Source organism: Budorcas taxicolor, chromosome 9 (assembly GCF_023091745.1).
Source record: "Budorcas taxicolor isolate Tak-1 chromosome 9, Takin1.1, whole genome shotgun sequence".
NCBI classification, from domain to species: Eukaryota; Metazoa; Chordata; class Mammalia; order Artiodactyla; family Bovidae; genus Budorcas; species Budorcas taxicolor.
The window spans coordinates 74,277,819-74,301,520 of NC_068918.1; the positions used below are offsets into that span (position 1 = coordinate 74,277,819).

General features: G+C 38.6%; 1 protein-coding gene across 2 annotated transcripts; it reads right to left on the bottom strand.

The window, feature by feature from the left end:
* Nucleotides 1-2,111: 2,111 nt before the first annotated feature.
* FBXO30 (F-box protein 30) lies at nucleotides 2,112-21,064 on the bottom strand. 2 transcript variants are annotated; one of them, XM_052645795.1, is made up of 3 exons: nucleotides 20,994-21,064; nucleotides 10,044-12,093; nucleotides 2,112-4,997 (listed from the first exon to the last, which is right to left on the bottom strand). In XM_052645795.1, exons 2-3 carry the CDS (start codon nucleotides 12,075-12,077, stop codon nucleotides 4,794-4,796), a joined length of 2,238 nt encoding a protein of 745 aa, XP_052501755.1. In that variant the 5' UTR covers nucleotides 12,078-12,093; nucleotides 20,994-21,064; the 3' UTR covers nucleotides 2,112-4,793. The 2 variants fall into 2 exon arrangements, with proteins under 2 accessions (XP_052501755.1, XP_052501754.1); XM_052645794.1 differs by lacking the exon at nucleotides 20,994-21,064 and adding an exon at nucleotides 20,859-20,991.
* Between the last annotated feature and the right edge of the window lie 2,638 nt (nucleotides 21,065-23,702).

Genomic DNA, 23,702 nt, shown 5'->3' on the forward strand with positions numbered 1-23,702 from the left:
CTCTTTATGCATTTGTAAACAACTGTGTCAGAACACACTGCTCTCAAACACTCTAATACACTCATCAGTACCTAAACTTTGAGTACCTAGGTTTTTTAATCCATACAATGGTAACTTAAAAGAAAGGTCTTAACTTTTGAACTTACTTAGTTCTTTTAAATCAAGGAAAAACAGTGTAAAAGATGACTGTAAAGGAAACCATTCTTCCTCTTCCTTCATTTTACTTAAAAAGGAGTTTACTAGTTGGCCTTTACTTTGTACATCTTAAACTTTTTTGTCTGGAAATCAGATTTATATCAAATTAAAAAAAAATCCCTGAATTATTTTAACCACAATGGATGAGTCACTGATAAACTGATTAAAGGCATGACTTACACAGTCTTGCTTCCAAGGCCTCACAGGCTTGTCAAAACTGCTAAGAGCTACATTTAGATAACCAGCTAAATACACATCAGAGAAATTATTTCCATCAGAAGGCTCTGTCTAGCCTTTTGAAAGAATGAGGGATTTCTTTCTACTGTAATTCTTGACACTCACTTCTGCATGTTCCAATTAATCACCTTCCAGTGTGATGTGTCATGCATGAAATATTTTTTAATGTTTCCAAAACTATCCCTTAGAAAATTTAAAAAATAAACTTTTTTTAGACTGAGATGCAAAACATGATTCTAAACACCAACACTTACATACAAATTGCCAGAAATAAAAATCTATTACCAGTGTAGTTGTATAAACTACCAAATCTGCAAGAATCCCAATGTTCAAATTCTTGGGACATGTAGCACAGGGTCAAAGACCAAAAGAGAGTCAGTATTACTGATAAATCAGAAACCCAATCTTTAATACCTCTTATTGATAGCACTGAAAGAATTCCTACAGAATTCTTTTCAAATTTAATCTAGTATCTTTTTATTTCTACCCCATTTATCCTAGAAATCTAATATGTTCACATAAGTCTACAACCACTAAACAAGAGAATGAATGATAAGCTAAATGTTAGTGCTAATAAACAATCTGCAATTTACTTTGACCAGAAGACACACTAGTGAAACACTAGTAATGAGAGTAAATTTAAAATACTAGTAAATACTAGCTTTTTAAAAAAATGTCCAACAATCATGGTACCCAACGTATTAATATTTGTCATATGGCTGTAAGATCAAGACAACATATATCATTAAATTTAATCATTTAAGTAATACTAATAAATTACTATTACTCTTAATTTTGGATTATACATGTAGGTACATACACACATGTATCTGTTCTAACAACGTATTATTCACGATAAGCCTGGGCATGTCCCAGGCTTTCCTTAAATTCTCACATATTACCATGCATCAGAATCCTCTGGGGAGGCCTTTGTTAAAAGATTGCCAGTTCCGACACCAGAGTTTCAGATACTGTAAGTCTGTGAAGAGGTCCAAAAATCTGCATTTTGAACAAATTCCCAGGTGATGCTGACGGTCAAGCACTTTGGGAAACACTACTCTTAAGTGATCTGTGAACCTCAGAAGCTGGAGTGAGGGAGAGAGAAAGCGGGACAGAGAGTGGGGAAGAGAGAGACAGAGAAAGAGGCAAGGATGGAGGGAGAAAGGGGAAAAGAAAGGTTGAGATTAAGCTAATAGGCAGTTCTGGGGACAAAGGCAGAGGAGAAAAGTGAATTCAGGTATTTCCCTCCTTCTTAATACTTGCCTTTATCTTTCTGGCTAGCAAAGACTAAGGAATCAATAAAGACTTCTCAAATGACAACATACTTGGCCAACACACAAACCTTTTCATGCTTAAAAGGCTAGACAGATTGTTCCCACTACAAGTTTTAGAAAAATACTATTGCTAGAAACTCTTCAGCCGTTCAACAGCCCCAGGTGGGACTACTTTCAAGAAGACACTGAAGGGGCGGAGCAAAGCTAATGAGTTTTCCGTATTAAATAAAAATAGTAATAATGTTCACCAGTAAAACATGGGTGAGCAATGATAATCATCAAGGAACTCCTATAACATGCAGAAAATCGCACTATAGAAACAGTATGACTGTATCTCAACTTTGTCAAACAAGGATAAATATTTTATTTAAATGTTTTTTTCAAGTTACTGAGCCATATAAAGGAAAATATTAATTTTATTAGAACTTGAACAAATACTACACAAAGAAAACATTTTAACAAAATAATATGGTGGCATAACAAAAAGAAAACAGCCAAAGATGTGTAAAAGAAAATAAAAGGTGAAAAATGGTAAATATCTCATGATCTAATGTGAAAATAAGGAGTCTAAACTTAAAAGAACAAGGATTTTTACAAAGCACAACCATAAAACAAAAAGTTAATGTTTGTGCTATCCCAACCAGACATATTCTTCAGCAAAACTTCAAGAGGCAGAATTATATTTTACAGTATTTGATATCTTACTTCTGACTTTTTCACATAGAGAGACTGTTTATGTAATTCAAATATCACAGTTCAAAACGATAGTTTAAGCACTGAGAAATAAGTATTCTACTAATTAAAATGACAGGTGAGGCAAGACAACTAATTAGTCTTCAATGCTGTATTTTTCAACTGTAGTAAGGACTTGATCCAACCAAATCAGGTTTTAAGCAATTCAGAATTCTTTTGTAATGCCCAAAGAATGCCTCTTCCCAGCCCGATTGCCATATATGGGAATCAAGAATCTAGTTAACAATAGAGCACTCTTAGGGACAAATGTAGGAAGAGAAGACAAAACAGAGTTTTGAAATTTTATATATAACAAAGTAATCTGTAACCATTTCAGACTACCAAATGCCAGAAGTTACCTAAATTATTTAAGTACATGTCCCCATCTTTGCCATTTATTTCTTAATATTGATATATTCATTTTTTAAACTGACCATATCAGGTTAATGATAGCATAAATCAATTTGAAAACTGTAATAAAATACCTCAAGAATAGGTCTTTGAAGATATTTCTATTAAATTTTGATTTATACATAAAGGTGCAATTCTTACTTTTTTGGTACAGAAGTGTATGGAATACTAACCTGGAAATGTTTTAAAGAGATTGTCAACCAAGACAGGCTTCTCTGCAGTTTATGATTGTCATCTTAAAAGGACAGCAAATGTCACATTTTTACATGTCTTAAAACAACATAATTGTGATTTTTATAAACACCGAAAGGCAAAAATTTTAAACACTTCTGAAAAAAGTTAAGCCCTCTGCACTGTGAATATCTGGAATTTAATCACAGAACATGCCCAACTCAAACTTAAAATGGGGCATACAGTCAGTTGTCCCTTGGTGTCTGCAGAAGATTGGGTCCAGGACTCCCTGCAGTACCAAAATTCACAGATGTTCAACTGCTTCATATAAAATGGCACAGTATCTGCACATAACCCATGCACACCTCCCATACACTTTATATCATCTCTAAACTATTAACAGTACCTAATGCAAAGATTGAAGGCAGGAGAAGGGGATGACAGAGCATGAGATGGTTAGATGGCACCACTGACTCGATGGACACTGAGTTTTAGCAAGCTCCAGGAGTTGGTGATGGACAGGGAAGCCTGGCATGCATTGCAGTCTATAGGGTCGCATAGAAGCAGACAAGACTGAGCAATTGAACTGAATGCAATGAAAACACCATGTAAATAATTGTAAATATAATGTAGCAGTAGTGTAATGTCAGTCACCCAGTCATGTCTGACTCTTTGCGACCCCATGGACTGTAGCCCGCCAGGCTCCTCTGTCCATGGAATTCTCCAGGCAAGAACACTGGAGTGGGTGGCCATTTCCTTCTCCAGGGGATCTTCCCGATCCATGGATCAAACCATGTCTCCTGCATTGCAGGCAGATTCTTTACTGTCTGAGCCACCAGGAAAGCCCAAATATAATGTAAGTGCTATGTAAATAGTTGAAGATGAGTGGCAAATTCAAGTTGTGTTTTTTGGAATTTCATGAAATTTTTTTTTCCAAATATTTTTCATCCTTCGATTGAATCCATGCATATGCAGATATGAAGAGTTGACTGTATTTTCTTCTCTCCAAATATCAAATTCCTAGCAAATATATACAATTTCAAATTAAATTCACAGGCTTTTTTTTTTGTTTTGCTTTAACCTGTCACATAACATATTGCCATGAGTCTTTGGATGTGGCATCTAACCAAAAAAAGCTGCAAATGGTAACTCTCTGTATGAGAGGTGTAAACACAAAAGGAGACAACATTTTTGTGGACTTTTTTTAAAACACGACAAATGGCATTATCCACATCATTCAGGATTTAAATATTATGTATACATTACAGATCATCTCCATATCAACAATTATGTAAGGGGAACACTAGAAAATAAAAATTTTATAATGTTTTTATGCAGTGCTTAAGCAACTGAATGCTTTATCTGAAGAGCCTATGATGTAAAAATCAGAATCAAAGTTTTGCTTTTTGAATGCATGGGTTGTAACCCACAGAAAATGAGGAATAAATTGTTTGGTCAGGATCTTGTTAGTTTAAGGAGCAAAAAATGTAAGAACCAAAATATGCACACCATTAAAAATACTAATTCTGAAAATTATGTAGCTAAAAATTAAATCACCCTGTCCAGCAAGTTCCAAAAAATTCACACATTTCAAATATTAAGGCAACTTTTTCCCAACTAAACTTTATAAAAATATATGTCACTTCAAAACATTATATACATAGTGACAATAAATTTAGCTAGTTGTAATCTTTAATACATTAATAAAGTGTCACATATTACAAACAAATTATACTAGGAGCTTGCACGTATGTGCAAGTGGAATTTGACTTTTTAAAGTACAGGTTTTAAAACTGAGCGAAGTGAACGTCCCTCTTTAGTGAGTTCTCGCGTCACGCACATACACGGCAGTGGGATCGCTTCCTCCCGCTTCTCTACAATGTTGTAACTGCACTTCTTCAGGTGGTCAGCCATGCTCAGGATGTCAGCAAACTTCCATTCATCGACAGAACAAAATGCGGTACTGAATCGCCATACCTAGAAGAAAACTCTACTTCAGATTTAAACCAGTCAATTTATAAGAATTAAAACATTCATTTCTAACTGTTATGAGAAATAAGTTTCAAGTGGCTTGCTACAAAATTCATTTTGATACAAATCTTTTCATTAAATATTTATAAGATAACTTCTATGACATTATGACTTTAAGAAATCTAACAGCAAAAAAGAAAAAACTTAGCATTAAAAAATCACATCCAACCTGGCTTATTAAGCAATTTTTAATTTCTATAGAACATTTAGAGTCACTTCCTAAAATAATATACACTGTACTAGATTTTCATCCTACCCAAAGGACTATGTATATAGGAGATATTGATAATACAAATGTTTTTCCTCCAAAAAAATTTCCATTACACCATATGAAGTATACTAAAAAACACTCTAGGATACTGTGCAGAGGAACCTTTTCTTTTCACTATTTATAAATAGTAATGGCATTTAGTAATACTGACGAATACAAGTTCTTCTGCATATAAGTTAAATGTTTCTGGAAATTTTTGTAGAACTTTTTGTAAAATGAACAGTTCTTAATTCCATATCAATAAAAATGCATTTCTGGGAAAAAATGCACCTAAGAACTTTCGGAGAAGGCTTTCTTGACGAGATAAGATCTGAGGAATAAGCAGGATATACCAAGGAGATGACGATCACAAGCTCCAGAAACAGCTTCCCAGGTCTGAATCCAAGGACATGTTACTTAACCAGTTTTTTTAATCCATAAACAGGGACAGCAGATTAAATAAATTTATAAAAGTGGACACTGTCTATACATTTCAAGCATTCAAATGGAGGTTTCAGGGACAGTGTACTCAAACACCTTAAGGCAAGAAGAAAACATTCAACAACTACTAGTAAATTCCATGGCTGGAATATAAAGGAAACTGAAGAGGCAAGTAAGGACAAACTTATGAAAACTCTTAAATGTTTCATTAAGGAATCTGCCCCTAACCTAGGGCAATGGATAGACATTTTAAAAGTTTTTAAGCACTTCAGTATAAGAACTGTATTCAAGAAATTATTTACCACTCTACATCTTCTACAGGCGATATGGTGGAGAGGGACTCAGTTGGAAAGAGAAGCCCAGAAAGGAAGTGGCTGCTACCGTAACCCAGAAGAGAACCACAGGCGGGACCAGCCAGGGAAATAGCAGTAGAAAAGCTTGAGAGGCATGAAGAAGGGAGGCAACAGGACTGTGGGAATACCAGGAAAAGGAAACAAAGGGGGTAAAAAGGGGCTAACCTTAACTCCCAAATTCCTAGTTTAGGCAACTTAAGAGATGATAATGCAACTTTCTGAGATTAAGAGGGGTAGAGAAATGGAGTAGGCTGGATATGCTGAGTTTATTGAAGATAATCCAATGGAGATGTCTAGTAGGTGCCTATATATAGTGACCTGGAATTCAGAGGAGAAAATGGCCAGGGATATACACATGTAAGTAATTTGTATAAATGATGGCAATTTAAACTCCACGAGTAGATGACATTTTCTGTAGTGACAGAATCCCCAGAAAATATTTCACCTCATAGATCAATACTAGTGGGCAAGGACAGAAAGGGACCATGCTCTGAGTGTCCCAGTCCAATGGCAGAAATACACAAAATCATGTAGTAAATGAAGACACACACATACTCACATATACATAGCAAGTATGAAATTTTCTACATAAAATAATTAATGTGCGCATTTACTGGTCAAAGCTTCAGGAGAGCACAGAAGCAGATGCAAAATTCTCAAAAACTGGAGCAATGAAAAAAAAAAAAAACAAACTGGAGCAATGAGTCAAAATAAGAGAAAACCTAAGGGTGGTAAAAACAAAGTACCCAGAAATATGACCCCTGTTCAACCAATATGAAGGTTATCAAATTTTTTTATACTTTATGAAATCAAAGTTTCATATTATAAATGTTCTAAAATGAAAAAACACTTTCAATCAAAGACAGCTGTAATGCCTTCTAGTTTCTACTGGACAGTGCCTCAAACAGAAGCTGGCAAAAATAAGATATCACACAAGGAAAATGATGGAGCTAGGCTTTGTTCCCAGACCTGCCTAAATCTCCTGGTCAAGCTTCCAATCTACAACACATCCTTGTTCTGTGCTAAACCCACAGTGTGCACCAATAACAAATCCTACTGCCCTTATTTCACTTCAAGCCATCTCCACATCCATCCATTTTGTTTTCTATATCCCAAATTGACACCGTCAAACTGTGGTGATACAGAAGAAGACTCGAGAGTCCCTTTGACTGCAAGATGACCTAACTAGTTAACCCTAAAGGGAATCAACCCTGAATACTCATTGGAAGGACTGATACCAAAGCCCCAATACTTTGGCCACTTGATGCGAGGAGACAACTCACTGGAAAAGATGCTGATGCTGGGAAAGACTGAAGGCAAAAGGAGAAGGGGGCAGCAGAGGATGAGATGGTTGGATGGCATCACAGACTCAATGGACATGAATTTGGGCAAACTCTGGGAGATAGTGAAGGACAGGGAAGCCTGGCCTGCTGCAGTCCATGGGGCTGCAATGTGTCAGATGCAACTTAGGGACTGAACAACAATACCCCAAATACTCCACTGGTCACCTGCTAGTAGTAAATGTATTTTTCATGTCTCCTTATTTAAGTTTTACTTGTAACAACCAACTTCTAAGAAAGAAAGGGCTAAGAATGTACAGAAGCTGCCAACTGCAAGCAATTAAAAAGAAACCTTCTCCTTGATTCCTCCATCGTCCTACAGTGCTAATGTGCCGGGGGCCAGCGTGAGGAACTCCGCCCATGGCAAAGGTTATGAGGAAACAGGCTTGGCTTACACAAAGGCGTGATCCAGCCTCAGGAAACCCCCTGTTCCTGAGCATCTACCCCCAAAACCAGAGTCTATCTACTTTACTGTTTCATGCTCTTGCCTACACCTCTGACTTTATGGGGGGCTGTTCCCCACCGGTTCTCTTGGAGAAGGAGTAAACGTGCAGTTCGAAGTCAATAAAAATTCCTGGGCATGACAAGAGTGTTTCAACTTACGGACTCCTCTGAAGGTTCTCTAGCCTGCCTGAGTGGGTTTGTCCGGCCACATGTGATTGTACAGCCTCCCAACCATGAGAGGCACAAGATGCTTTAAAACTTTCTAAATACAGACTCTTTTGAGAAGTTAGAAAATTATTAGTATAGTATAGTGGTTGATTAGGAATTATATTGGTGAAGGGTTTTTCATTTATTGTGCCAATAATTACTGCTAATTCCCTGCCCTGGGTGTGACAAGGGTGTCTCAGGTCAAACCTCTCTGCTGACAGACTAGCTTGTGTGACAACCTATCAACCATAAACAGCACAGAGAGTTTGGAGTATTTTGAGAGTCTTAATTAGCATAGGGCTTTTATCATTGTTGAGTCAATGATTGCCGCCAGGCCTCCATATCCTCAGGCACCTGGGAATGTATTAATGAATGTATCTGGAATATAGAAAAGGAAATATAGTAGTTTTTAAGGTTAGCAATACTAGACTTTTTGAGTTAATGGATTTTCTCTTTTGTAATAGATCACTGTACTTTGTTATAAATCACTGTGTCCTTGCTATGTAAAAATGTAACTTTATCACTATCTTAAGACTAAATAGATCTTAAGGGGAGCATTGGTGAAAGGATTTTCATTTGTTGGGCTGATGTTTGCTGCTAAATCTCCATATTCCCTGCCCTTATAATGAATATAACTAGCATATAGGAGAAATAAATATTAACCTTTAAGATTAATCATGTTAACCTTGGGTTAAATAAATTCCTTTCTTGATTGTAACTCACTACGCCCTCACCCTATAGGAATGCAACTTTATTTGGAGGGTGGTGCCTGGTTTAAGAAAAAACACCCTTGGAAAAAATAAGTTTTTTGGTTATCAGAAAGAAAGGGTAGTAAAATGTCAGCAGGTCTCACAGCCAGAAGATGATGTAAAACCCCTAAGACCTTTTTTTTATACATTTATGTGAAGCACCTGATTTTGATAAAGGTCAGGACTGCTGACCCCCGTGTGACTCTGTATTCATCCCTATGTGTAACAAAAGGTATTTAAGCAAACCCCAAAATAAAGAAACCAGATCAGTTTCCGGAAAGACTGATTCCCCCATGTTGCTTCTTTCTTGCTCTCTGTTTTTCTGGCCGAATTCCCATCTGGTGCATGGGTACCCACCAAGTCTGCTAATTTTGTCTGGGCTTCTAAGATCGGACCGGGCAGGGGGGGGTGCTCAGCGCCTCCTCTCCTTCGGGAGAATGGGAAGATGCTTGCGGCCTACGTAGGTGGTGATTGGTATTCCATGTGAACCAAGTTATTCAGCCTCTTTTTCTCTGCTAATTTTCTAATCCCTCTCTATCTGTAATTAAATAAGTTATTTCCAAGGATGCCGACTCCATCCCCACCTTCGAATCACCCTGGATCCAGGGGGCTGTACCCCGGCACAAATGTTTCAGATGGAGCCCAAATTAGAAAGAAGGTGGTTAATATGGACTCAAGCAAAGGGAGTTGTTTCAGAAGTGAGTAGGTACAGAACCCCTCAACTGAAGAACTACAAGTGGCCTCTGTCATACGACATTAGAATCTAGTTCTAGGATGTCTGCAGTAAATATGTGATTATGACTAACAATGTATTCACATTGTTATTATCTTTATAAAAAAGTCTGTCATCATACTGAATTATTTTTAAGGATGGCCAATTTCACAATGGGCTTCCCAGGTGGCATTAGTGGTAAAGAATCTGCCTGTCAATGCAGGAAACATTAAGACATGGGTTTGATCCCTGGGTCGGAAGATCCCCTGGAGGAGGGCATAGCAACCCACTTCAGTATTCTTGCTTGGAGAATCCCATGGACAGAGGAGCCTGGCAGGCTATAGTCCATAGGGTTGCAAAGAGATGGACATGACTAAAGCAACTTAGCATGCACGCACGCAATTTCACAACAAGGATGATCAATTTCACAGCAACAACATTATTAAGTGCCTATTATATGTCAAATAAGGAACTGATACAATTAAATGACACCAACCTTTTCTTTTATCTGCCATGACGAATTTCCTTCTGGATACTTCTTTTTCCCCCACTGAAGTATGACCATTCCGCGAGACTGGAGAAGACTGCCACATACATCCCTCATTAACTTGGATACACATGAGAACTGGCATAAGCTGAAGCCATCGAGAAACCCTGCAATATGTTGCAGGACTTCAAAAGGAAGACTACTTAGATGGTCATTATGTAAACCCAGCACACAGTTTCTAGCAGGCTCTACTAACACTGTGGATACAGACGGCTGAACTCCAAATGACCGCAAATGGTGGTCATGTATAATCTTTGCTCCTTGTGTTGACGGACAAAATCTACGCTGTGAATAGGTACAACCATAATATGCTAGAGGACACCTCTGTTCCATCCAGCCGTTGAGTCCAGCATGAATGTCACCATGCACATTCTTAAAATGCGATGAAAATTCTTTTCTCCTAAATAACTGTCCACAAAGAAATGTAAACATTGGACGCTGCTTGGGCTGGTACCTAGCAACACATTCCAATACTAAGTCCAGCCCCAGTGTCTGAAAAGGGCTTGGATTTGAAAGCTGTGGGTTGGCATGATCACAAGCTGAAGCTGAAGCTATTTCCCCAACCATTGTATTTGTAGCTAAAATGGCAGATGGAAGTGAAAAAGTCTGAGTCCCAAAGTCAACGTGATAAACATCAGCCATGCGACTATCAGATATACCTCTCCCACCTGGAGAATCTCCTAGACAAAACAGTAATGCTGCTGTGATTAGATCTATTCCCTGGAGACCCATTGGATCTTCCGCAACTTCCAAATCTGATGTGTCTACTGCTTTATCTTCCTTTGGTTTAGACCAACATGAATTCGAAAGAAATTTGAATGAAGGAGGGTGACTGAAAGATAAGACATCCACATTCCGTAGGTCCCCTAAGTCTACCTTTTTCCAACACAAGTCTTCATCATCATCTGGCATGAGGATATGCTGAACTGTGCCATTAGGCAAAGCATCAGGTGGTATTACTTCCCTAATTTGTGCTGCTACTAAAAGTGAACTAGAAGGTTCTGAAGAGCCATCTGATGCTACACATTCTCCATTTGTTAAGTTCCTTTGTTTTGAGTCAGTACGTAAATCCTGGTTCTGCTCAATGACCTGTGCACATATATCTTCCAAAGGAAAGCCATTACAAAGAGCAGGAGTGCCATAAGAACCGGCATCCAAGTCACACAATAAATCACTTGAGCCATTTTGTTCCAACTGGGCACTCTGACTTGTGTCCTTATGGTCAATCCCACCTACTGCTCCCATCTCATCCTCATAAAGATGGTCCTGGTCTTTTGGGTTTCTATTCTGTAAGCTTTCTCTGGCATTTTGCTCTTCATTCATTTCATTTGGGGAAGCACAAAGACTCGTGCTTAACATGCCAATGTCTCTTGTGGCAGTATTCAGAATATCTAAAGCAGCAGCCAAACTTCGGGTTGTTTCAACAGTAGCTTGATACAGTGCACCATAAGATTCTTCATCAGCAGACACCAAACCATTAGTATGTGGTATTTCTGAGACACTTGGTTTAACTGAGATCTGTTCTCTAGGTTCTGACACTTTATCAGTTGCTTTTGACATCATGGTGGCTACTTTAAGAGATTCTAAGAGCATCCGTTGGTCTTGAAGGGCCAAGGCCATATCTAATTGTGCCACTTCATCAACATCTCTGCTTAGATTTTCATATGATTTCCGGTCTGCATAACTAACTGGCCATCGGTTCCATTCCATCGTACAGCACACCACACTTGCAGGACACATTTCTAGATGTTCAGCAACTTTATTTCGAGCCATTGTAAATGGACATCCAAAGTCACTATTTAAGCAAGGCACTCGTTCAGATGGACATAGAAGTCGATGCTCATCAGCCTTACATCCATGGAAAACTGCTCCACAAACCAATGGACAACCAATCAAGTCACAGGAAATCCCAGGCTCTGGTCTTGTCATACATCGTCTACTGACACAATTAACGCAGTGCGAATGCTGCAGCTCTTCCTCCATGATGGCCAGTTCAGCTCTGGTTATTGAGATGGAAAAGAAATAAGATGTTAGGCAAAAAGTGGCTGATTTTTAAAACAATGTTTTAAGAATAAAAATCAAATCATGAAGGTATATTGGCTTACATGAGAATGAAATATATAAAATAAACATATTTAATGAGTTTATTTTACATATAATTGATCCATCTTGAACCAACTTAAGAACATCAATTCAAGAAGTCAAAAATTCATTTTTACATAACATGCAACAATCTGCTCAAAAGGCCACACGTTTCAAAATATAATACTTAAATTCTAGTATATTATGTAGTGTATAAATTAATGTCAAAAACAAATTAATGCATATTTAACTTCGAGATTTCAGAGAACACTTGTATCTTTTTACACTTTAATTAAACTGATTATGATGTGCCCCCACACTGCACAGACCTCATCATATTCCTGAAACAGAATAATTTGAATTTCATGAAAATATTTAACTAGAATCTGATTAGAAGTTTTCTTTATATTCTTTCTAAATACATCAATTCACTTCAGATTTCAGCTACTGACCTCTCCTTCTACATATGCCTTAAGAAATTCTAAAACAAATCAAGAGAGTAAGCCTTATTATTAATAAAACACAGAGGGCACTTAACCAAAAAATGTTAAGTTCTAGCTCCAGTTCTGTGACAGTGGGCAAATCACTTACTTCTGAGGGCCACGGTTTCCATTCATTTATTCAACACTTATTTATTGTGTAACTGCCATGTACCAGACTCCGTGTTTGGTATGGCAATAATTAGGAGACACAGTGCCGCTTCCCAAGGAGCTACAGCACAGGGTCAGAGATGAAAGTAAAACCATGCTACTTTTTAATATGACTAATATGACAGAGAAAATAATCAATATGGGAAGAGAGTAGAGAAGAATTCACAGCAGTCTTGAAAGATGAGGAGTCTTAATCATAGGAGGGTAGGATTAGAAAGGAAGAAGGGTATTCAGTGCTGAAGCAACAGCATATGCAAATACAGAACGCAAAAACTGGCAAACACGCCGAGGGACCCTCAGGTTTCCCAGTGCTGTTGGCTCACAGGTGACATGCAAAGTTCCTGTGAGAGATGCGGCCGGACAGGATCTCTCCGGATCATGGAAAGTGCACTGTATGCTATATGCTATTCTAAGGAGTTCAGACCTCAAGTAGTTAGAAATCACTGAGGATTTTAAGCAAAGAAATAGCATCCATAAAATAACATGAAAGGATTGCAGATAACTAATGGTCTTTCCTGCTTTTATCAAGACAAGTTTTATACACAAAGAAGAGAAGGCACTGCCACAATGCACCGATTTAAATCATAATTACTAAGCCTGTTCAATGTCTTCTTTTCTATAAATATTCAACTTCTTTAATGGCTTGTTCCTATTAGCAGCAAAAACTTAGAAGGCTATTTCATCTTTAAACCCTAAGTAATAAAGCGGTATCTTCCTTTTGCTACTACTTTGTTCCTATTCACTCAAGCTTTCAAAAGAAAAACAACAAATAAACAAACCCTGTTAACGTCCCATGTACTCTTCAGCCCTCTAATGTGGCTTTATTTTTACAACCACTCACTAAAACCACTGCATGAAGATTCTCAGTGCTAAATTCAAAGGGCATTTTTTTCCACACTCATCTTTTTAGCCATTACATTATTTTGTTGACTAATTCCTCCTCCTTTCCGAACTACTATCTTTCTTTAGTTTCTATGATCTCACATTTCCCTGCTTTTTCCTCTACCTCTGGTTATTCCTTAATCTTTTCTTCTAAAATATTTCTCTTCTTCAAGGATCCATGTTATTTCTGGTTCAATCTATACATTCTCCCAGGGTGCTCTCAATTTCTCAAAAGCTTCAATTGCCACTTATATGCTGAAAACTTATCTGTACCTCCTGCCCAGATCCCTCGTCCAAACTTCAGATCTCTACAGCTACTTACTTACTATATACTTCCACTTGCATATGGCACAGGTAACTCACCTCAAAATTCCCCAAATTAAATTAATAATTTTCTGGATAAGAAGCCAATTTTTAGCCTATTTTCTTCACTTTCGTGCATAAGAGATTGCTAGCTCTTTCAATATTGTCTTCCATAAATTCAATCTTACATCTAGGTGGCTAACGTAAAATAGTTATTTCCCAGATTGCTATCTGTCTCTAAGACAGACTTAATTTTCCTCAAACTCAAAATAGCAAAAGTCTACCATTGACAGAGCTTTGGTGATTAAGCAGCAAAGTTCTGAGTTGATATTATGGTATGCACTGCTGCCAGGGACAGAAGAAAACGAGGCACACATTTATCAACAAAACTGCATTTTAAAATGTTTTTTAAAATTACAAATTATGAATACTTATGAATGTTTATCCCTATAAAATTTAAAGCCAAGGAAATGACCTATAAATTAAAGATATACTGCTAAAGGGGTCAAAATAGAACAAATGACAGGCTAATGATGACATTTGTAACTTATGCAGAGAAACTTTAATAAGAAGACAAATTTTACTGAGTGATTAGATTGTGGGAACAGCTGCAGCTTTCTTATTTTGCAACAACTAGACTGAGTTCATCTCACATGCTGAAGGTTATAAACTTGACTGTTACTAAGAGAGAAACCTAAAAATACAAGCAGTTCCAACAGAAGTGACCAGTGCTCTCAGAACTAGTAGGAACACTTTATGTTACATGCACATCACATGACCACACCAGACAGAACACATCTCAAAACATCCCTTAATTCAGATGTGTTTAAAATAGCAACTGTTACAAACAACTGAGTTAAGGCATAATAGCAACAACTTTAAAAGGCAAAAGTAGAAGGCTCTCAAGGTTCAAAATAAACAGACTCCTCCACACTATTCCTCCTTCGGACAAATGTTTAAAAAAATAATAAATAAAAGTATCCACAGCAATAAGTCCATAACATTTATTATTTATTGAAGTAAGCTTAAAGGAAAAAGGAACATTAACTAGGTATTCTATCCTTCTTGGTATTAATATATACCATGTTAATGTCACTTAATCCTTGTAACAGCCCAGAGAAAACTGAGGTACAGAAAGGCTAAGTGACTTAGCCAAGGTCATCTACCTAGTAAGTGGCAGGGCTAGGACTGCAATCTGTATCTGATCAATATATATGGACAAAAACAGATATGCTTACTTACAAAAGTTTAAGAAAATAACACAGCACTTCAGTAACCAGTGGTGCAATTTTAACATGTTATTTGAGGAATGGAGGTTACACAACTTTGCTTTGCTTGTAGTTTATCCCAGCACTTAATCACTCTTGTGGTCAAGAAAGTCTTTTTGGTCCTTTCTAATTATAATAGTACATTACTTTGCTTTGAACATTAGTGTTTTACTAAATTATTTTTTAAGAAACTTACATATGTACTGCTCAATATAAATGTACAAATTTACTGTTTGTAAACTGAGCTGTTTACTCAAAACAGTTATACAAAGAAGCAATCAAGTTTGAGTCCATTTTACAATTAAATATATTAAGGTCAAGAAAGTCTTTTTGATCCTTTCTAATTATAATAGCACATTACTTTGCTTTGAACATTAGTGTTCTACTAAATTATTTTTTTTTAAACTTACATATGTAATGCTCAATATAAATGTACAAATTTACTGTTTGTAAACTGAGCTGTTTACTCAAAACAGTTATACAAAGAAGCAATCAAGTTTGAGTCCATTTTACAATTAAATATATTAAGAAATAAGATTTTTAAGAATGTACTAGACAATACCCAAAGAGTATTCTTTCAGAATTTAAAACTTTCAGATCCATCCTCTTTCAAAATCGCTATTATCAAATTAAATATGCCTCCTAAAAGTATTTCACAATTGCTCAGGAATTCTATGAAACAAGTTTAAAATGCCGATCCCTGATTTATTGGTTGAACAGTGACACAGCAGGTCCGGCAGAAAATATATTGCTACAACTGAGCTTCAAGCTCAAGATGAGCTTAATTTAAAACTCCTCAATATTAAGTTTTTTAAAAACTCTAAAACAGAATCGTAATCTTCCAAATAACATATCTATTTACACTTAAAGTTGAATGACTGAAAAGTTTCATTAGACTGCAAAATATTATAAACGATTAAATGCTTTACCACAGTTTCAATGTTCTCCAACAGAAATTCTAGGCCAACTCATAATCCAAGTGGCTGACAAGTAATCCATAAAAACAATTTTAAGACATGGCATTTGCCCATACAATGAAATGAGATCTTTTTATTTAAGGCTATTTCTAGACATAAAGATATTGCCTTCAAAAAAGAGTTATTTTTCCAAATTCATGACAATACATAAGGCAATAGATAAAGAAAGAATTGCAAATTAGCTTGATTTTAAAATATGCGAAATCAAGTCATCCAAATATTCAACACAACTTGCTGCCTCAGGCTGATCTTAAGGTGTGCCTCTGACTCGACAGACAGACACAGATACAGACACATGCATATACACACACACACACTCCCTCTCTCCCCCCTTTCCTGTTGGCTCAAATCTTTATCAGCTTAAATGGTACTTCTCCACATACCCAAAGGCAAGGCACGACACGGATTCCATACACGCACGTGTTCGTTACCCACTGCGTTTTTCCCTGGTAATGCTAGCCATGCTGCTCTTGCTGTTTAGTCACTAAGTCATGCCTGGCTCTTTTGTGACCCCACGGGCTGCAGTCCACCACGCGCCTCTGTCCATGGGATTTCCCAGGCAAGAATTCTGCAGTGGGTTTCCATTTCCTTCTCCAGGGGATCTCCAGTGTTCCTTGTATTCAAGTTTGTGCCTTGCGTAGAGACTTGTTTATTAATATGAGTGAAATTATTATAGTATAAGAAATAACCAATGGATTCCAAAACAATTCTTGATCCATGGAAAGCTACATACATCATAAAAACATACTTTATAAATCTACTATTAGTCAACCAGATTGACTCCAAATTAAAAATTACCTCATTGTACCTTCTATAAAAAGTCAGAAGTATTCAAATAGTTACTGAGTATCTAGGGCATATGTTCCAGGCATTATATGTGGAATAAGCTAAATTGTCCATCAAAAAAAGCAACTCAAAGGGAAAAATAAATCAAAGAAAATTAATTTCAATCTTCCATTGTTTAAAATAATAATAATAATACAAGGCACAGAAGGAAATGTTTAACTGTATATTTTCTTTAACTTTTTAATGAATCCTGCAGTCTGGTTACAGGTTACTGACTATACACGGATGCAATTCAAAAAGAATAGCAGAGATTGAGGTGTCCACATGTGTGCAGGTGACTGAGGATGTAGAAGGTGAGGAAAGGAAGTGGCATCAGTCTACTTCCTTAATATTACAATCAATATGATATTAGACCTTGACTGACAAAGGTCCGTATAGTTAAAGCTATGGTTTTTCCAGTAGTCATGTATGGATGCGAGAGTTGTACCATAAAGAAAGCTGAGTACCAAAGAATTGATGCTTTTGAAGTGTGGTGTTGGAGAAGACTCTTTTCAGAGTCCCTTGGACTGCAAGAAGATCAGACCAGACCATCCTAAAGGAAAGCAGTCCTGAATATTCACTGGAAGGTCTGATGCTGAAGTTCCAATACTTTGGCCACCTGATGTGAAGAACTGACTCATTGGAAAAGACTCTGATGCTGGGAAAGACAGAAGGCAGGAGGAGAAGGGAATGACAGAGGATGAGATGGTTGGATGGCATCACCAACTCAATGGACATGAGTTTGAGCAAGCTCTGGGAGTTAGTGATGGGCAGGGAATAATGGCGTGCTGCAGTCCATGGGATTGCAAAGAGGCGGACATGACTGAGTGACTGAACTGAATGATATTAGATTAAAAAAATTCCACTGAGACAATAAAATGTTGCTTCAATGAAAGGCTGAAATAGAACTATAGACAGACTTACTCATTAGTTAACCAGTAGGTCTATGACTGAAATTTCATATTCAGCAATCAGTTCTGACTCCTCCAGAGAGAGTCTCATGCTTATTGCCTAGTCAGAGGTGCTGCTGCACAATAAATACAAACACTGCTGCTGATTTACTAATCAGGTGTGCTCAGTTTTAAAGGCCATAATAAAAATATAACCTTAATTGGATATTTTATTTTACTGGTATAAAAAAGGGGGCTGGGATGACTAGGCAAGACTGAAAAATCCAAGATCATTAAACTCCCATCTCAAACTACCTGGCCTACTGATGAGTTCAAAATGGCTAAACTGGTTACACAGTATACATTCTTTTATTAAATTTTGGTTCTGACTTTTTTTAATAGAATGATGACCTAATTATGTGGAATTTTGTTTTCAAGTTTCTACCCTTCCAGTTATGATATAATCAAAACATAAATCTTGCATTTCTAAATATGGTCATAGGTAACTGATCTCAAAGTTAAAGTCCTAACTACTTGAAATTGTTCTCCACTAAATAAACGAAAGAAATTACTATAGACTTACATCAGAAATTAAAGTAACAAATATTAATCTTTAATTTCATACCAGAATCTATTTGAGTTGATACTCAGATAAAAATAATCCACCAGAATGGTGGAACTCAACTTATTACAACGGGCAGCATGGCACAGGGGAATGGGCTTCCAAGGACTCAGCTTTGTGACCGTGATGCAATTACTCTACTGTGACAACAACCTAGTACTCTACAAAGGCTGGATGTAATTATTAGCGTGTCCAGTACAACACAAACATGTATTGCTCAGAAGACAGATGCACTTCACTTTACACAACAGACACACATGCACAAAATTTTATCTATATATATATATTTCCATATCAGGTCATTTATACTTATAAAGTTTATTAAAAACAATCATATGAGGATCTAATGCTAACATTATTCACTCTTAAAAAAAAAGACAAACCTTTTTGGAAAAAGATTTTCAAAGACTGGGTTGTGTTTGAGGCATGCTTATCTTGTATTTAATTATTGAGCTACCTATAGGTAAAAACCACTAGTCCAAAGCCAATCTCACTTATTTCATCAAAAACAAATTTGAAATTAAATAATATTTTATAGCCTTTTGACTGAAGACTTGACTATTAATAAATTCTACAAATACCATGTCATTTCACAGCATGTGCTAACTTCTTTTAATGAAACAAGCAGTCATGGTAACTTAGTTACAAGAATTACCAAAACCACCCAGAAGAGCATAAAGCTTATGCCATTAAAAGCCACATTTTAGTAACATAGTCTATCAAATAGTAAACACACATGAAACAAGACCTATTTCGGTGACCTTAAAGCACCTAACTATATACAGTATCTCAAAATATGTATTATTTTTCTTTAATAGCATATTAGGACATTTTATTAAAAAAAAAAATCTCCAACGCTAGCCATACAAAAGTACTGGATTGAAATTAAATACCTAGTACACTTGGAATACATAAAAGTTTGCCTATATCCGAAACTTCAGTTCTCTGATAACCCTCTCAAAACTCCACCCACTAATATTTCCAGAATCACACATACACAAAGAGCTATGTCACCGCATTAAAATACTAAATAAAAAGAAATTAGCAATTTAAAAAGTTAGCAAAACATCATGTTATCCCCAATTAAACTTCTGTAGTAAGAAACAGTGACTAAGCATAATGAACATGATTCAGCGAAAACTGTAAACTGAAAACCTGAACCCTTAGGAAAACCCTCATCTTATATTTTATGCTACTCTCTTCCCTCTTGGCAGTCAACAACTCTGGAAAAGCTTAAAAAATATGAGGAAACGCAAAATGTGTTAATAGAATTTCTAGGACTCTAACGGACACAAAAGTGGATTGAACTGTAGCAAACAGAAATTAAAAGCTTAGAAAGCTTGGGGTTTTGTATGTAAAGTTTTAAGTTAATCTACACTGAAACCAGAATGCCCATAAATAACTTCATCTTGGATCCGAGTCAACAAAGCAATTATGGAATAAAAGGTCAATTCCTTCCCAAGCATCTTTTATCCAAGACTTACGACAGGGCTCAGAAACAAAAACAAGACACAGGGAGAGGGGGGAATGGAGTACTAGAACCACGATAAACAACACGTTGTTCTGGCTCTATTCTCTAAATACACGCGTAAAAAAACCCGCTCAAATGAGATTACTTTGAATTCAACGTGCACGCTATGCTCCCTTCCCAGCAAGGCACTTCCAGGAGACAGGACACAAACAACTTGGAAATGGTCATATCCCTCAGACCTATAAAATCAGGATATTTCTCTTTAACGAGGGCTGAGGCTAATACTAAGATCCTCTCACTTCCATGAATGGAAAAGTTACCAAGTTCACTCATCCCGTGGAGACAGTCGGCGATGCCTCTCAGTATTACTTTAACCCGTCTGTCCCCAAACAAAGCAAGTTTCTAATCTGCAACAGGGAAGAGAAGCCGGGTTTTCGAGGATCTTAGGGCTTCCTAAGTTTACCTCTGGCTTCTCCCCCACCTACCCTCACCCACAGACCCGCGAGCCCGGGTGGCACCGAGGGGTCGGCCCACGGGGTCTGAGGCGCCATTTGCCGGCAGCCTCCAGGGTCGGCCGGGCAGCGGGCTGGGCGCGGAGGCCAAGCCGCCGCCGCCCTCTCGCCGCCAGGACCCGGCCTGGGACTCGCGGGGTCCGCGCGAGGCCGTGTTTACTCCACCCCAGGCCCGGCCGGGCCCGCCCGCCGCAACGGCGCCTCCGGCTCGGCCGCCGCCTCTGCCCCCGGGCACAGCCCGGGCCGCGCCAGCCTCCCGGGCAGTCTGCCCCCGACACTCACCGGCCGACCCGGCCGAACCGCGGCCCAAATCCCAGCTGCCGCGGCCGCCGTGCTCAGCTGCTCCCCGCTGTCCCGGCGCCACTCAGCGCCCCACACCCCCGTGCAACCCGCCTCCTGCTCGCCCCTCTGCCCCACCGGGCCGCCGGCTTTTCTCTCCTCCTCGGCGTCCTCTCCCGGCGCCGGTCCTCTCCGCGCGCCCCGCCCCGCTCCGCTCTTCTCCGCTGTGCCCCGCCCACCCGGCCCAGACTCCGCATCTGTGGCAAGTCGGGCGGAGACGCGCGCGCCGAGCCAGCCGGGGACGCGCACGCTGAGCTCCCACCGTCACTCGCCCTCCTCCCCGGAAGGGACGTGGCAAGAGGGTGTGGTCTGGAGTCAGAAATCGCTGGGTTCCGCGCGTTCAGCTTGCGGGGGGGGGGCGGGGCGGGTTCCAGCTGGGCTACACGTGACTTCAGCCCCGCAAGTCTACCAAATCCTGTTCGATTTTAGAAGCTTGTATTCCTGAAAGAAATCCTAGCACGCAGTTTTGGAATTCAAGAAACAGACCCAATTTAAAGTGACTACTTTAATTGTAGGATAAGCAACCCAGATCCCTTAATTCTGGGTGCAGCAGTCTTCCCCTTAGGTCATATTTACAAAATGGGCAGCTGTCACTGAATCTTAGGTGAGCAGGCCTTCCTGCCGGCTGATAGGGCCCAGTTCAGTTCAGTTGCCCAGTCGTGTCCCGACTCTGTGACCCCGTGGACTGCAGAACGCGAGGCTTCCCTGTCCATGACTAACTCCCGGAGTTTACTCCAACTCATGTCCATTGAGTTGGTGAGGCCATCCAACCATCTCATCCCGTGTCGGCACCTTCTTCTGCTTTTAATCTTTCCTAGCATCAAGGTCTTTTCAAATGTCAGTTCTTTGCATCAGGTGGCCAAAGTATTGTTACTTCAGCTTCAGCATCAGTCCTTCCAGTGAATATTCAGGACTGGTTTCCTTTAGGATGGACTGGTTGGATCTCCTCGAAGTCCAAGGGACTCTCAAGAGTCTTTTCCAACACCACAGTTCAAAAGCATCAATTCTTTGGCGCTTTGCTTTCTTTTTAGGGGGATTCTCACATCTATATATGACTACTGGAAAAGCCATAATTTTGACTCTACAGACCTTTGTTGACAAAGTAATGTCTTTGCTTTTTAATATGCTGTCTAGGTTGGTCACAGCTTTTCTTCCGAGGAGCAAGCATCTTTTAATTTCATGGCTGCAGTCACCATCTGCAGTGATTTTGGAGCCCAAGAAAATAGTCTCTCACCTTTTCCATTGTTTCCTCATCTATTTGCCATAAAGTGATAGGACAGGATGCTATGATCTTAATTCTTTAAATGTTGAGTTTTAAGCCAGCTTTTTCACTCTCCTGTTTCACTTTCATCGGGAGACTCTTTAGTTCTTCTTTGTTTTGTGCCATAAGGGTGGTGTCATCTGCATATCTGAGATGGTTGATATTTCTCCTGGCAATCTTCATTCCGGCTTGTGCTTCATCCAACCAAGCATTTCACATGATGTAATCTGTATATAGGTTAAATAAGAAGGATGACAATATACAGTCTTTCCCAATTTGGAACCAGTCCATTGTTCCATGTCAGGTTCCAACTGTTTGTTGCCTCTTGACCTGCATACAGATTTCTCAGGAGGCAGGTAAGGTGGTCTGGTACTCCCATTTCTTAAAGAATTTTCCATAGTTTGTTGTGATCCACACAGTCAAAGGCTTTGGTGTAGTCAATAAAGCAAAAATAGATGTTTTTCTGGGATTCTCTTTCCTTTTTGACAATCCAACGGATGTTGGCAATTTGATCCCTGGTTCCTCTGCCTTTTCTAAATCCAGCTTGAACATCTGGATTTAGAACATCTGAAAGTTCTCGGTTCACATACTGTTGAAACTTAGCTTGGAGAATTTTGAGGATTACTTTGCTAGCATGTGAGATGAGTGCAATTGTGCAGTAATTTGAACATTCTCTGGCATTGCCTTTCTTTGGGTTTGGAATGAAAACACCTTTTCTAGTCCTGTGACACTGCTGAGTTTTCCTAATTTGCCAGCATATTGAGTGCAGCACTTTAACAGCATCATCTTTTAAGACTTGAAATAGCTCAGCTGGAATTCCATCACCTCCACTAGCTTTGTTTGTAGTGAAGCTTTCTAAGGCCCACTTGACTTTGGCTCCAGATGAGTGATCATAGCATCATGGTTATCTGGGTCATGAAGATCTTTTTTGTACAGTTCTTCTGTGTATTCTTGCTACTTCTTTTTAATATCTCCTGCTTCTGTTAGGTCCATACCATTTCTGTCCTTTATTGTGCCCATCTTTGCATGAAATGTTCCCTTGGTGTCTCTAATTTTCTTGAAGAGATCTCTAGTCTTTCCCATTCTATTGTTTTCCTCTATTTCTTTGAATTGATCACTTAGGAAGTCTTTCTTATCTCTCCTTGCTATTCTTTGGAACTCTGCATTCAAATGGGTTTATCTTTCCTTTTCTCCTTTGCCTTTCACTTCTCTTCTTTTCTCAGTCATTTGGAAGGCCTCCTCAGACAACTATTTTGACTTTTTGCATTTCTTTTTCTTGGGGTGTCCAGATTCTTGTAAGTTCTGCCTCCCCTGGGACCAAGATCAGCCCAGCAGGATTCAGGCAGCTGTTGCGAAGCCCTGATGGAGCAGCCCACCAAAGTCTGCTTCTGTGAGGGACTGTGATCCTCCACACAGATCATAGCAGTGAGGTTGACTTTGTGGGAAAGACAATGCGATCTAATGGAAAGGCGGCTAGAAGCTGCTTTTGCAGGTTACTTTGCAAATGACTAAGGGATGACGTCAAG